Source organism: Microcaecilia unicolor, chromosome 13, assembly GCF_901765095.1.
Source record: "Microcaecilia unicolor chromosome 13, aMicUni1.1, whole genome shotgun sequence".
In the NCBI taxonomy this organism is placed as follows: domain Eukaryota; kingdom Metazoa; phylum Chordata; class Amphibia; order Gymnophiona; family Siphonopidae; genus Microcaecilia; species Microcaecilia unicolor.
The window spans coordinates 331,772-347,403 of NC_044043.1; the positions used below are offsets into that span (position 1 = coordinate 331,772).

Below are 15,632 nucleotides of genomic sequence, written 5' to 3' on the forward strand. Positions count from 1 at the left end.
AGCACCATAGCTGTTCTGAAGGTGCATCTGAAGAAAGCCAATGTAACAAGATCACTTTCAGAAATAGCAAAATAAACCCATGAAGAAAGACAAAAAAAAAACCCTTTCTCGATGGTTGGGGTTTAGCAAGGACTCCAAATAGCAAACGAGGAGTTGAATAAGTCAGAACTTTCCAAATATTGGAGATGAAGCGCAACACATGCTGCTGTAAAGTTTTAACAGGACAAGTCCAGAACACGTGTCCCAAAGTTACCTCCCAGTGTCCCCATCTAGGTCAACCAGCTTTGGGTCATAATTTCAACAAGCACACCCTCCTGGGAGAAATATATAGATGCATAGTGAATTTATATTGCATCTCTCAAAATGATACATTATCTGTATGAGAACGAAGTACCTTTAGATCAGCAGCAAACCACTCCTTTACTGGCACTCCAAGGTCTGCCGACCAAGCCTATATCTTCTTATAATCCAAATTAGAAGTGTGATCCTGAAGATGTTTATCATGAAATTTCAGAGGGACCTTCCATTGTGAATTTAAGGTATAAGCTGTTGAAAGCAGTTCCATATTTGTCCGTATGAAAATGATCAGAGGCTATCATAGCAACGAAGAAGGGCAACCTTCGAAAGCTAATCAAGAAATGTATTAGGTCCAATAAAAAAGGTATCATCTTATTTTCTTTTCCATGTTTTATTTTGTTTGATTTCTATTGGTAGCTAAATAATAAATAAATAAAGTCAAAGTTGTAGATAAGCTTATACCTCTTGTTGGGATAGCTTAAACTCCTCTCAAAGGGCAGCAAAAGACTTCAACCATCCCACAACTGAAAGGACATAAAACAGACATTAGATGCCCTTAGCCTCCCAAGTTAGGAAAGCAGGCGAGTCACTATCTGGAGGAAAGGCACCATTATTTCTAATAGTTAACAGTGGAATCATTTGTATATTATGGCGGTGAAATTTACAGACCCACTTCCAGACCAGCCTTAAAGGTTTATATAACACAAGATGAGCCACACAGGAAGGGGACCTCAATTTAATATCATGTAGATAAGCACTAAAATGTTCTTTATATAATAATTTGGAGGTTTTTGACTAGTGACAAAGTAGCCTGCTATCCACAGCACGAGCAAAAAAGTTCTATGTGGGATATTGAAGGCATTAACCCTATAAAGTCAATCAGAGCACTAACAATGAAAGGTTAAGCATCTGAAGTCTTTTCCTCCTATGTAATTCAATAGTAGATTAGTGAGAGGGTTATGTGCATTATTTAAGTTGAAACAGTAGTTAATAGGCAACATACCATCAGTAACCTAAACTCCCTTTTCTCTCCAAATTACTTGAACGTGCTGTTCACCATCGCTGCCTTGATTTTCTCTCCTCACATGCTATTCTTGACCCACTACAATCTGGTTTTCGCCCTCTCCACTCAACCGAAACTGCACTTACTAAAGTCTCCAATGACCTATTACTGGCTAAATCCAGAGGTCTCTATTCCATCCTCATTCTTCTTGATCTTTCCGCTGCTTTTGACACTGTCGATCACAGCATACTCCTGGATACCCTGTCCTCACTTGGATTCCAGGGCTCTATCCTTTCCTGGTTCTCTTCCTACCTCTCCCTCTGCACCTTCAGTGTTCACTCTGGTGGATCCTCTTCTACTTCTATCCCTCTGCCTGTCGGCGTACCTCAGGGTTCTCTTCTTTGTCCCATAGGCGCCCGGTATCGGAAGCTTGGGGCCGAAGATCGGATCCTGATGACGACGCTCGTCCCAACTGCCCGCCCTCTTTCCCCCAAGATCCGTTTCCTTTTTTAAAAATTTACCGTCAGTCCGGCAGTGCAGCGACAGACAGCGTCAGTGAAAGCGCTCCCAGTAAAAGCGCTTCTCTTCGCTCAGTGCCCCGCCTTCTTCTGATGTCATGATGTCATGACATCATGACATCAGAAGAAGGCGGGGCACTGAGCGAAGAGAAGCGCTTTTACTGGGAGCGCTTTCACTGACGCTGTCTGTCGCTGCACTGCCGGACTGACGGTAAATTTGAAAGAAAAAAAAGTAAAGGGATCTTGGGGGGAGAAGAGGGTGGGCAGTTGGGGCAGGGGAGAGAATGAGATGAATGGGATGGCAGGGCTCAGGGAAAGAGGGGAATTGCTGAATATGGGTGAATGGAGGGGGCCAGGGGAGAGAGGAGCATGGATGGGATGGCAGGGCTCAGAGAAAGAGGGGAATTGCTGAATATGGGTGAATGGAGGGGGGCAGGGGAGAGAGGAGCATGGATGGACATGGATGGGAGGACTGGGCCCAGGGAGAGAGGAGAAATTGCTGGACATAGAGGAGAGGGGAGGGAAGAGAGAGGACGGAGATTAGGGAAAAGGAAAAGAGAAGAAAAACTGCACATGGATGGAGAAAATAGGCAGAAGCTGGATCCACTGGACAGTCAAGTCTGCGGAGGACCCAGCTTTTACTTAGGATATAGAGCAAGAAATGAAGAAGAAAGGCGGAAAGTAAAGAAATAAATGGAAAGGAAGCCCTGGAAATGGAGTTAAGAGGACAGAAAGCAGCAGAATCAGATACTGGGCTAGCATGATCAGAAAAACAAAGTCACCAGACAACAAAGGTAGAAAAGATAATTTTATTTTCATTATAGTGTTTGGAATATGTCCACTTTGAGAATCAGGTGGTCAACATTAAAAGTTTATATTTATTTTACTTATTTATGGCATTTTATCTCACATTAAACATGAATTAGGGTGTTTTGTGGCTGTACATGAGAATATATATAAATGGCGAGTGTCATACTCACTTGCAAATGCGCAGTAGAGATCCTCTCTGCCCCACCCCCGCGTCAATACGTGATGACGAGGGCGGAACGGAGAGGGTCTCTACTGCGCATTTGCGAGGGACACCGCCGTCGCTAACGCTCCCCCCATCCGGAGTCACCGCCACCACCCACCTTCCACCCGGTCGGGCCCTCGCTCCGCTATTGAAACAGCGAGGGCACGTAGCACACAGTTCTGCTGAGCTGCCGTCGGCCTTCCTTCTTCTTCTCTGCCTATGTCCCGCCCTCGACGATGTTACTTCACATGAGGGCGGGACACAGGCAGAGAAGAAGGAAGGCCACGGCAGCTCAGCAGAGCTGTGTGCTGCGTGCCCTCGCTGTTTCAATAGCGGAGCGAGGGCCCGACCGGGTGGAAGGTGGGTGGCAGCGGCGGCTCCGGGGGGGGGGGGGGACAAACTCGGAGGGGGAGCAGCAGCGGCAAACTCGGCGGCGGGGTGGGAGGGCCTTTCAATCCCCCCCTCCTATACTAGCCCGTTTTTATGGGCTGAACGGCTAGTTGTGATATTATGATCCCTTGTTTCATATTGTTGACGGTCTGCATTTTCCGTATGGGTGGTATACTGGTGTATTAAGTTCTGCCTAGTGTAATATTTATGGTACAGTAAGGTTCTGAGTGTGTTTTTGCACAAAGTTGTGCATAGTGTTTTGCAGTTGAGCGATTGTGGTTAGTATATGCTTTGAGCAACCACTTTATTCTTTGACATATGATACATATCTAATATCTAAATTTAATAAAAGGTATTAATTGTGACTTATTTTTATTTTTTTTCTGTGTTATCAGACAATTATGGATTTAAGCTCCACCCCTGGCCCCACCCCTAACCCGCCCCCTTTAGCCTCCCCAAACAGTTGGGCCACCGACCGCCTATGCTTGGTCCCCTCCTCTTTTCTATCTACACTTCTTCCCTTGGTTCATTAATCTCATCCCATGGCTTTTCCTACCATTTCTATGCTGATGACTCCCAAATCTACCTTTCTACCCCTGATATCTCACCTTGCATCCAAACCAAAGTTTCAGCGTGCTTGTCTGACATTGCTGTCTGGATGTCTCAACACCACCTGAAATTAAACATGACCAAAACCGAGCGTCTCATTTTTCCCCCCAAACCCACCTCCCCACTCCCCCCGTTTTCTGTTTCTGTTGATGGCTCTCTCATTCTCCCTGTCTCCTCAGTTCAAAACCTTGAGGTCATCTTTGACTCTTCTCTCTCCTTCTCTGCTCATATCCAGCAGATCGCCAAGACCTGTTGTTTCTTTCTTTACAACATCCGTAAAATCCGCCCCTTTCTTTCTGAGCACTCTACCAAAACCCTCATCCACACCCTTGTCACCTCTCGTTTGGACTACTGCAATCTGCTTCTTGCTGGCCTCCCACTTAGTCACCTCTCCCCTCTCCAGTCGGTTCAAAACTCTGCTGCCCGTCTCGTCTTCCGCCAGGGTCGCTTTACTCATACTACCCCTCTCCTCAAGTCGCTTCACTGGCTCCCTATCCGTTTTCGTATCCTGTTCAAACTTCTTCTACTAACCTATAAATGTACTCACTCTGCTGCTCCCCAGTATCTCTCCACACTCGTCCTTCCCTACACCCCTTCCCGTGCACTCCGCTCCATGGATAAATCCTTCTTATCTGTTCCTTTCTCCACTACTGCCAACTCCAGACTTCGCGCCTTCTGTCTCGCTGCACCCTACGCCTGGAATAAACTTCCTGAGCCCCTACGTCTTGCCCCATCCTTGGCCACCTTTAAATCTAGACTGAAAGCCCACCTCTTTAACATTGCTTTTGACTCGTAACCACTTGCCTCCACCTACCCTCCTCTCCTCCTTCCTGTACATATTAATTGATTTGATTACTTTATTTTTTGTCTATTAGATTGTAAGCTCTTTGAGAAGGGACCATCTTTCTTCTATGTTTGTGCAGCGCTGCGTACGCCTTGTAGCGCTATAGAAATGCTAAATAGTAGTAGTAGTAGTAGTAGTAATATAATAAAACAATTTCAAGAAAAGTTGGAGGTACCCCTGAACCAGTCATTGATTTGCCTCATATCACATCCAATGGTCAGATATCTCAAATTTAAAAGGCCCATGCCTCCTTTGTCTTTCGGAGAAAAAATGATTTTCAAAGAGAGGTGTGTCTGCTTCCCTTGCCACAAATAAGTCAGTATCTGTTTATGTAAATGTGTTTCTTCCTTAACTTTGAGCTACAGTGACAACATGTGAAAAATGTACAACCAACATGGTATTAATAACATATTAAAAATGAGTATGTCCTATCAATGACAGTGGATAAGCTCGCTGAAGATCTAATTTAACCTCAGTGGATCTCAACAATGTTTAAATCATATAAGGTAGGTAAGTTTGACAGAATCAGCACTCCTAAATATTTAAATCTATCCTCCCAATGGTCCCGTACTGCCAGGACAGCTGGCAGAGGTAATGATTTACTAAAATTTAAGCTAAACCCTGCCAAGGACCCATACTTTTCTATAAGTTCAATAGCCATGGCCACGATACTCTGTGGATAAGTCAATATTAATAAAATATTATCAGCAAAATCCAAGGTTTTCAAAATTGTGGGAGCCCTCTGTAATCCTGCCACCTCTTTTTCCTGTCATAAGGTACATAACAAAGGTTCTAAGATGAGAATGAACAATTGTTTATCTTACCAACATGGTAAGTATTTGGAGGCAGCTGCCATCTCCCCTTCTTGCCCCCTCTCTTGTCCCATATACAGCATCCCCCTCCCCCACCGCCGCCTTACCTCTTCCCAGACCTGGGACAAAGTTGCAATCAGACTCATTGCAGGAACACAGCCATTAAATATAGGCCTGTGCTCAAGTGGTGTCACATCCTGCCCGCTTCCCAACAGGAACTCTGGTGTTGAGAAGGGCAAGATGCTGCGGTATTTGAGCAGGGGCCTGTGTTTACAGGTCACACACTGGTGCAAAATTTGATTGCAACTTGGGTCAAGAGGTAGTGCAGTGGCAGGGTAGATCCTAGACAGGGGTAGGGAAAGGGGTGAAGATGATGGGAAGGGAGGGAGTGGAAAGGAGGATGCTGGACCCTTGGGGAGAGTACGGAAAGAAAGACAGGATGGTAGCCACCTGGGGGGAGCTTAGGGAGGGGAATGAACATATTGCCAACCTGGGAGGGATTTGAGAAGGGGGATGGTGGTCATCTAGGAGGGTAGGGAAAGGAATGGAAATACCGGCCACCTTTGGGGGAGGAGAGAAAGGAAGGGCAGATCCTGGACTACAGGGCAGACAAGGGCCTCGAACTGCCCTGGGGGGGGGGGGGGGGCTCCCAGCTGCAAGTTTGTCAAAAGCATCAGGTACGCTTGGGCCAGGCCTATTAGCTCAATTTGCACTGAACCGACGAAGGTACATTAGTTCTCAAAAGAAAGTTGCAAATATATAAAGTTAGTCCAATCAAAGGCAGGGTCTACAATTGCTTAGACTTTGAATGAAAAAATTCAGAAAATCCATTTGATATTCAGAAAAAAAATTGGTATCTGATCTTTCGTCTTGGCTGAAGTTTGAGGAAATACAGATCTGCACAGGGACACAGGTAGAATTGGCGGTTATAATGAAGTGGGAGGGTTATCTGTACTGATGCTGTGCCAGGATGTGGACACTCTAAGCAATGAGCAATCATCCAACTGACCCAGCTGAATATGTCAAAAATGGAATGCCTAAAATGGATCAAAGATCTTGCTTCTGACATTAATGAGAATGGCCGAAAATCAGTGAAAACTGGCTGCCAAAAATGGCAGCTTAAGTTATCCATACGGTATAGACTGTACAATTTATTTTAATTTACTACTAAGATGTTCACTTTTAGACTGAGTGAGCGTTAGTATTCTGGTGTGCTTAGTAATGCATGTCAAATGAAGTTTCATCTGTGCCTTCTGCCTTAGAAATGAGGCCTTTTATCTTCTCAGCAGACCTTCCTGCTGTTACAACATTCTAGCTCAGTTGCCTTTAAAAAAAGTTTTATCTCTGTCTTTCAGCAAAGTCAATTATCATATGTCCCTGAATTCACACTGTAGCACTTTCCACAGACTCGGAAAACTGAACTGAAAAGAGACTGACCGCTGGGCCTTAACAGAATTGGCCATCAAATTATTGTAGATCCCCTGGAGAAAGTTTCAGAGTTGTTGCATACATAAATCAGATTGTAAACTTCTTCACTTTTGTGAAAGTGTAGAAAAGATTGCTTCTCAAGGAGTCAATGCAGTAAGTTTGCATTAGAGCTGTGTTGACACTTAACACAAAACTTTCTAATGCGAAATCGTAGCTCCCCAATTCACTAAGTATATAGCATGAAAATTACTGCCATGTTTAAAAAGTGTGCACTGTCAGAAAAAAAAACAGCACCCCCTGCTGCGGGAAATGCAGCCATTTGCTGCGCAAGTGTCTGCCTTCCTGTCAGTGTATGAGTGGGGATTGGCTCACACGCCAACAGGAAGGGAGACATTAGAAAAAATTAACTGCTGGATTCCTGGATCCCCTTTCTCCTCCCATACAACCCCTCCCCCCCCCCCAAAATCCTGCATGATCTAGTGGACCCCCATCCCATGGAATCTCTTCCCATGACCCCAGAGATGACTCCCCCAATCCCCTAATCTCCTCACCCCTGACACTCAAAACATAGCATTCATTGTAGTCTAGTGGACCCCAACCTCCCATCCCCTCCCCATCACACAAACTAAAAAGCCACTGATGGTCTCGTGGACACAGACCCTCCCTGCAACCCCTCACCCCCATGCCTAGCGTCTGCCAAACAAGAAAAAAAAATCCCTTATTTGGCAGAGTGACCCTGTGTGGTGCACCCTAGCATGAACCACAGAGGATCACTATTTTTCACGTTGGTAGCATGGAGGTAGAAGTGAGTGGGGGCAGGGTCCACAGGAGGGGAAGTCAGGGTACACCAGGGACTTTTTTAATTTGAGTGACTAGGAGGGGAGGGTATCTATGGAATTCAGATTTTGGATATCGGGGGATGGGAGCCATCTTTGGGGTCAGGACCCTTAGGAGCACAGGGTGATGTGAAGTCTTCTACGTCTTCTCTGACTTTGCATTAGAGCCCTGGCATTGTGCTTAGACTTGCACTCTCCTGCACACATCTGTGCATCTGTGTAGAATAGTGAATTAGCCTTACCACCATTTGTTTAAATGTGCTTTGTACCCACAGCTTTGTGCAAGGTTAACTGGTATGGAAAGGAAAGGGTGAGTACTACAGAGGAGGACAGGGAGACAGTCGAAAGGGACTGGAAGGGAAAACCTATATGCCTATAACCAGAAACAAAATTCCTGAAAACATACAATCCCATGCCCCCATACATTCCACACACAACACCACAGACATATAGGTTCACTATCCACATAGACACAAATCGACATACTACAGCAGATAAACACACATCCTATAGAGAACCTGTGCTCAATCATACAGCCCTATCACCCTATCAAGAGACACTTTGCTAAATAGCTTCCCACCAAGTTATCCACACAGACCTACCAGAATCTATGAATGAAGTAAAGGGGAACGTGCCATTGTTGCACATGGTACATATGCACTTTTTACCTTCCTACAGATTGAAATTACATTGTCCACCCTCCAACCATTAGCTACTGAAAGCTAATTTTATTGATAGTTCTGAGGTTTCATTTTTGAGTTCTTTCAGAACTCTGGACTGTATACCATCTGGTCCTGCTGATCTGTTACTCTTTAGTTTGTAAGTTTGCTCCATTTTCCAGGTTAGTTACGATACATTTCAGTTCCTCTGAATCACAGCCATAAAAAAGTATTTCCAGCATAAGTATCGCCCTGACATCTCCCTCAGTAAAGTCCAGAGCAAAGAATGTATTCAGTTTTTCTGCTATAGCCTTGGTCTAAGTGTCCCCTTTATCTCCTTATCAACCACCAGTCAAACTGACTCCCTTACACACTTCTTTCTTCAATTCTCACTAGGAACTAGGTCAGCATAATGTACTCCTTACTTTTTACTCTTTAATGTCTACAAAAAAATTTGAACATATTGTTCATTAAAAAACTCTTCTGAAATATTTCAATTAATTTGAAATAGGATCTCAAGACATTGTCAACCTTATTTTTATTTTTTTACAAAACTTCTCACCTCATTGTCCTCATGAATCTCAATGCTGCTTTGTCTGGGGCATCTCTGCTTCCTTAGAGGAACTCTGTATAACTCACCTGTAAAAAAAAGGAGAATCATGTTAATAGGTCAGAGTTTGAGCAGTGCAGTAGATTCAGGGAAAATTATAGAAAAGTTAGCTTTATTTTATTTTAAGGTATGAGTAACTTGATGGTTCTCAAACATGGAGGGTCATTTTCGATATGACATCCTAGTCCGATTTTGGACATTTTGCACCAAACATCCAAAATCTAAATAGGAAAGAAGGTCATTTTCAAAAAATAAAAATGTCTATTTTTTTTCTAAAATACTGTTTTGAACGAGGTTTTGTGATTTAGATGTTTTGTTTTTTGGTCCATTTTTGAAAAATCAAAAACGAATAGAGATTCGTGCCATTGGGATGTAGGAGGAACCAGCATTTTTAGCAGAATGGTCCCTCAGACATCCCAGAAGAGCAATGGGGCACCCTAGAGGGCACTTCTGTGCACTTCATATAAATGTTCCCAGGTACACATCTCACCTTTGCTCCCTTATCTTGTTCCCAGTCCTCCAAAACCCACCCCAAATCCACTGTCCCCCACTACAATAGCCCTTATGAGTGAACGGGGCTACCTGTGGATACAGTAGGAATTTGGTGACCTTGGAAGGGGTCACAGTTTCCACCACAAGTGTGACAGGTAGAGGGAGATAGGGACCTTGGTCCCCAACTGTGTACTGCACTAACCACTACACTATTTCAGGGACCTGCATGCTGCTCTAATAGACCTGACATCTGCAGCTGTCAAAGAGGCTAGTTAAGTCATTTGTTTATTCACATTTTTGGGGGTGGGAGGGGGACAGTGACACCCCCCAACATATCCCCTTGAGATTTGAACGCACTTCTGACAGACTTCATTGAAAAACATCTAAAAATAGGTTTCAAAAATACTGATTTGGACGTTTCTGTGAGAAAAGATCCAAATGCTGCTTCATGCCACTTTTTAGATGTTTTCCTCTTTCAAAAATGAGTCCCACAGTCAGGTCTGATTTGCAGGATATCTTCAGTGATCTTTTAGAATATGGTTGTATTCATTTTGATCTAAGAACCAGATTCATTTGTATAATTTGGATGCCCTGACAATTGGATCATTTGGGTTAACTCAAAAATTGGATTTAGAAACCACAGTGATAGTAGTGAGAGAAGAAACTAGACCAATAGCTTTCAAACCAATCCTCAGAACTAATCTCACATGCTTGGTTATCATGCTATCCATGATGATCATGTAGTAGAGATTCCACACATCTATATGTTTTTAGACCCAATTTATGCAAATATATATCATGAATATTCATTATAGATAGCCTAAAATCCAGACTGGCTAGGGTGCACTCATCACTAACGATCCACATAGGATCAGTGGGGCAACCCAAAACCCACTCTTATCTGAGAACTATTCCGTACTCTTAAATTAATTGAACGTCTGTGTGTTTCTCAAAATATCTAGACAACCGGATAAGTTAGAAATTGAATAGTGAAAGGGCTTAGATACTTAAATGCCACCCAGAACAGGATTGAGGCATGTTGGCTTAAAAGTGTGACTAACGTTGTAGTGCTGCTGTCTCTTGGGGTTTTTTTTGTTACATTTGTACCCTGCGCTTTCCCACTCATGGCAGGCTCAATGCAGCTTACATATTGTATACAGGTACTTATTTGTACCTGGGGCAATGGAGGGTTAAGTGACTTGCCCAGAGTCACAAGGAGCTGCCTGTGCCTGAAGTGGGAATCGAACTCAGTTCCCCAGGACCAAAGTCCACCACCCTAACCACTAGGCCACTCCTCCACTGTTGCTACTATTCGAGATTCTACATGGAATGTTACAACATTCCATGTAGAAGTCGGCCCTTGCAGATCACCAATGTGGCCGCGCAGGCTTCTACATGGAAACAGAAGCCTGCGCAGCCTTCTACATGGAATGTTGCTAGTGGAATAGCAACATTCCATGTAGACTCTCCAATAGTAGCAACATTCCATGTAGAATCTCCAATAGTATTTATTTTATTTTTGTTACATTTGTACCCCGCGCTTTCCCACTCATGGTAGGCTCAATGCAGCTTACATGGGGCAATGGAGGGTTAAGTGACTTGCCCAGAGTCGCAAGGAGCTGCCTGTGCCTGAAGTGGGACTCAAACTCAGTTCCTCAGTTCCCCACACCAGTCCACCACCCTAACCACTAGGCCACTCCTCCACTTACCCAGTTTACCCATTGTGAACGTATCTTAGCAAGTAGAACATTATGATGTAACCCAGCCTTTTAAGATCTGCATGCTGATCCATTAAATTTTATACATAGAGTACCATGTGAAAAATCCTAAAACTCCATGCAGCTCTAATGAATGTCTTGTTACTTGCTGATTAAAGGCTTTTCAAACTAGGCAACTGATTCTGCTACAAAAATGGCAAAACTATGACTTCATTAACCCAGAATTCTCAGGAAAAGAACGTCAACCTTTTTTTCACCAGTATGTTTCAGAATTCAAGGGTGTGTTCTCCAGGCAGATTTTGCATAATTAGCAATTGCTATGCTATATGAGAAAAAAATAGGGAGAGAATTAATTCTACAGACTCAACCAAAAAAATCTTGCTTTCTATTACCATGAAAGCAAAAGGGATGGGAATTAAATGACAAGTCCTCTAACGAGTATTCGTGGTGGCTTACTATTCACTCATTTGGAGGTGCTCACCTGAATAGCTCAGAATCAAAGGTATCTATCTGCTGAATATTTACAGTTAGCTGGAATAGTATTTAACTGGTCAACAGTGTTTCCGACCAGTTAAATAGCACTAAATATCTGCCAGAAAATTAACAACGTAACACAGAATAATATGAGAGCTCTGTCTGGATATCACATCCAAGGTTGTATAAGAATAAGCTTTGTGAAACAAAGAGGTCTTATTCAGCTATGGCCACTGCAGCAGTATCTGGATGGTCCGTAGGTAGGGTCAGGGTAAAGTAAGGACTTACCCAGTCAGCGACAATTTCAGTCCACTAAACAGGTAAGAGCCCAGATAAAGTAAGGTTAGCAAAAAGGCTGCCCCAACGTTATCTGCTTGGTTATCAGGCACTGGTCCGACTATCAGCCAGCACCCGGATAATCATTCACAGCTGCAGATGACCTGGATATTGAATACCAGTGACTGATTAAACCCAGCTTTGAAAATTGTATTAATTAGGATGTATTTACTGCCTTTTTGAAGGAATTCACTCAATGCGGTGTACGGTAAGAATAAATCAAACATGAGCAATAGACAATTACAGCAGTAAGAATATTCAAATTACAATACAAAGTATGGCATAGTTACTACTTACAGTGTCAACACAATACATATTAGAACATTTTAAGTGACAGGTAAGGGTAAAGCAAATGAAACATATAGATAGGTAAGAGAGTAAGAGGAGTTAGAGAATAAGGTGACTAATTCAAAGAATATCCAGGTTTAATTCAGACTGCAGCTGCCAGCAGCTTCACAAGCCATGGACTGAACATCAGAGGGAAAGTCTAAGCATTACGTTAAATCCAAAATCTCCTTCCATCTTTGGAACAGATATAAATGTGAGACTGAATTTGTAGGGTGGCAATTTATAAAAACTTAAGTAAACAATAGTAGAGGGACTCCAAGATACAAGGTCACCAAACATAAAGAGGAATCCAATAAAATTTATATGGAAATATGATGTTTGATTTTAACAAAATATTTCTAAAAAGCAAGGAAAAGACCTCAAAACGCCCGACTGCTTACTTTCAGTTTTTGGCGGCTTTAACTGGGGGCGTGGTGTTCATCACTGGTCATAAAAACCTTGCTTGGAAAGAATTATTTTAACTTTTATTTCCAAAAAGATTTTAACAATTTTGCTCTTTTTTACAAAAAAGATTTTTTAAAATATATTGACAATATCAATGCTAACTTCGAAGTTTATTTGGTTCATAAAAACCTTCACTGATTCTCATGAAGTGCTATAAAGCAGCTTTACAGAGATAAAGTAAAGTCGAACACTTATCTGTTGCCCGACGGTGGCCCCATCCGTTTCGCTTGTAGGCTTTTTCAAGGGCTGTGCTTCGACAGAGAAAGCATTGAGAAATTTTTTTTCTCTCTCTTGATCTGATCATGGCTTACTGGTTCAAAGCAGCACTAAGCCATGATCAGCTCAAGAGAGAGAAAAACAAAATACATAAACCCACACCTATCAATAAGGAAAGAATTGTAATATATAATGAAATCCATAATAAAGCATAATGGGAAGAATAGAAGGGGGAAATTAAGCGCCGGGATATATTTTTTGGCAAGGAATTCCACCATTTAGTACCTTGGTATGAAAAAGTAGCTGAATATGTAGATTTATAAACTACTTTCTTACAGGTAGGAAAATGAAGATGCAGGTAGTCATTTGCAGCAAAGATTGAATTGCGAGAAGGCAAAGTAACAAGGGGCAATGGGGCAATACCATACAAAATCTGAAATATGAGAGCACAGAGTTTGAGTACAATCCTGGCCCTAATGGGAAGCCAATACAAATTTATTTATTTATTTATTTATTGCATTTGTATCCCACATTTTCCCACCTATTTGCAGGCTCAATGTGGCTTACAATGTTCCATCATAGCATTCGCCATTCCAGAGTAAAAGATACAATTGGTGTTCCATAGAGAGCATGGTTGACATAATGGAAATTAAGCAGGCAGTTATAGAAAGAGAACATAAGAATATAAGATGGAGTGGTGAGATGTGTTACAGTTTCAGTTATTGCTCATTGTGGTATGCCTTGTTGAAGAGATAGGTCTTCAGGGATTTACGAAAGTTAGTCCGTTTGTAAATTGTTTTTAGTTGAGTGGCAGTGCATTCCACAACTGCGTGCTCATGTAGGAAAAGCTGGACGCATGTGTTAGTTTGTATTTTAGTCCTCTACATTTGGAGAAGTGAAGATTAAGGAATGTGCGCACTGATCTTTTAGCATTCCTGGGTGGCAGGTCAATAAGGTCTGACATGTAGGCTGGGGCGTCTCCGTGAATGATTTTATGAACTAGAGTGCACACCTTGAACGTGATGCGTTCTTTGAGAGGCAGCCAGTGTAATGTTTCTCTTAGGGGTTTTGCACTTTCGTATTTTGTTTTTCCGAATATGAGTCTGGCTGCAGTGTTCTGGGCTGTTTGCAGTTTCTTGATGATTTGCTCTTTACAGCCAGTATAGAGTGCATTGCAGTAGTCTAGATGACTCAGCACCAGGTTGCGAAAAATGCTCCTTGGGAAGAAAGGTTTTACTCTTTTGAGTTTCCACATTGAATGGAACATCTTCTTAGTTGTATTTTTCACCTGACTTTCAGTAAAGGAGTAGCACTCTCAAAGCGTGGTACACGCATGACCAGTCTAGCTGCAGTATTTGATCTGGATTTTGCTGAATACTGCATCTGTATTTTGATTTGATGGAATTCTTCAGTAAAAATCCTTTTCTATTGATTAGCCTGTCAAGATTCGACAGCAAGCTTTTTCAAGAGTGACTAAGCTAGAATGTGGCTGGGAAAAGAGACAGATGTCTACAGATATAGGGCCTTGAAATCAAGTTATTGCCCTGGTTCTGTATACCCCAGAGGGAAGAGATATGGAGTGTCAGCACTTGCCCAGTCAAATACACTATAATTCATCCAAAAGATCTCGGGACATCTGACTACCCACTCTTCCTCACCAAATCATTAACACACCTTACTTTACAAAATAAAAGAATACAGAGGTCATAAAATAAAGAAAAAAGGTTAAAATTACAATCATAAAAAAGCAAATTAACAAATTAAAATACTCAGGGGTCCTTTTACTAAGCCAGGTAGGCGTCTACGCACATCCAACGTGCACCAAAACGGAGTTACTGCCCGACTACTGCGTGGGTCTTGCGGTAATTTCATTTTTGGCGCATGTCCAATACGTGCATCTGGAAAATATTTTTTATTTTCAGGCACGTGTAACGGACATGTAGGTCATTATCTCCCAGTTACCGGGTGAGTCTTTACCGCTAGGTTAATGGCTGGCGGTAAGGTCTGAGCCCCAAAATGGACGCATGGCAACTTTGATTTTGCCGCCATATCCATTTTCAGGAAAAGAAAAAAAAAGGCCTTTTACACAGGCACGCTGGAAAATGGATTGGTGCGCGCGCCCAAACTCCGCGCCTACACTACAGCAAGCCATTTTTCAGCGCACCTTAGGAAAAGGAACCCTCTGTGTTGTTTATTGACATTGGCACAAGGAGAAGATAAGAGTCATTACACTACCATTATTAGAACCAAGATCACAGCTCTCTTAAACCAGGTCCCTCAACTGCAAAACATTTACATTACATTGCCAACAAATACAAGCTACTAATTTATTTAACACATTTATACCCCACATTTTCCCACCAATAGTAGGCTCAATGTGGCTTACAAGACCTACAGTTTAGTTAAATAACATAACAATATAATATAGTTCAGTATAACATAATAATGTAATTTTAAAAAATAGTAAACGTATAGGTATCGTAAAGAACAACAGTGATAATAAGAGTGAATAATAAAGGGAAGGGTCCATGGAATTACAAGAAGAGTGCTCTAACCACTAGTATATACCTTCATTCTTGCTCTCTA

The 15,632-nt window shown here is 42.4% G+C and overlaps 1 protein-coding gene across 1 annotated transcript in view; it reads right to left on the minus strand.

The window, feature by feature from the left end:
- The window catches only part of PITPNM3 (PITPNM family member 3), a 724,998-nt gene that overhangs the window by 252,743 nt on the left and 456,623 nt on the right, over nt 1-15,632 (minus strand). Inside the window, exon 4 of the mRNA XM_030185997.1 lies at nt 8,971-9,047. Within this exon, the coding sequence (XP_030041857.1) occupies nt 8,971-9,047 (77 nt within the window). The remainder of the gene's footprint in view (nt 1-8,970; nt 9,048-15,632) is intronic.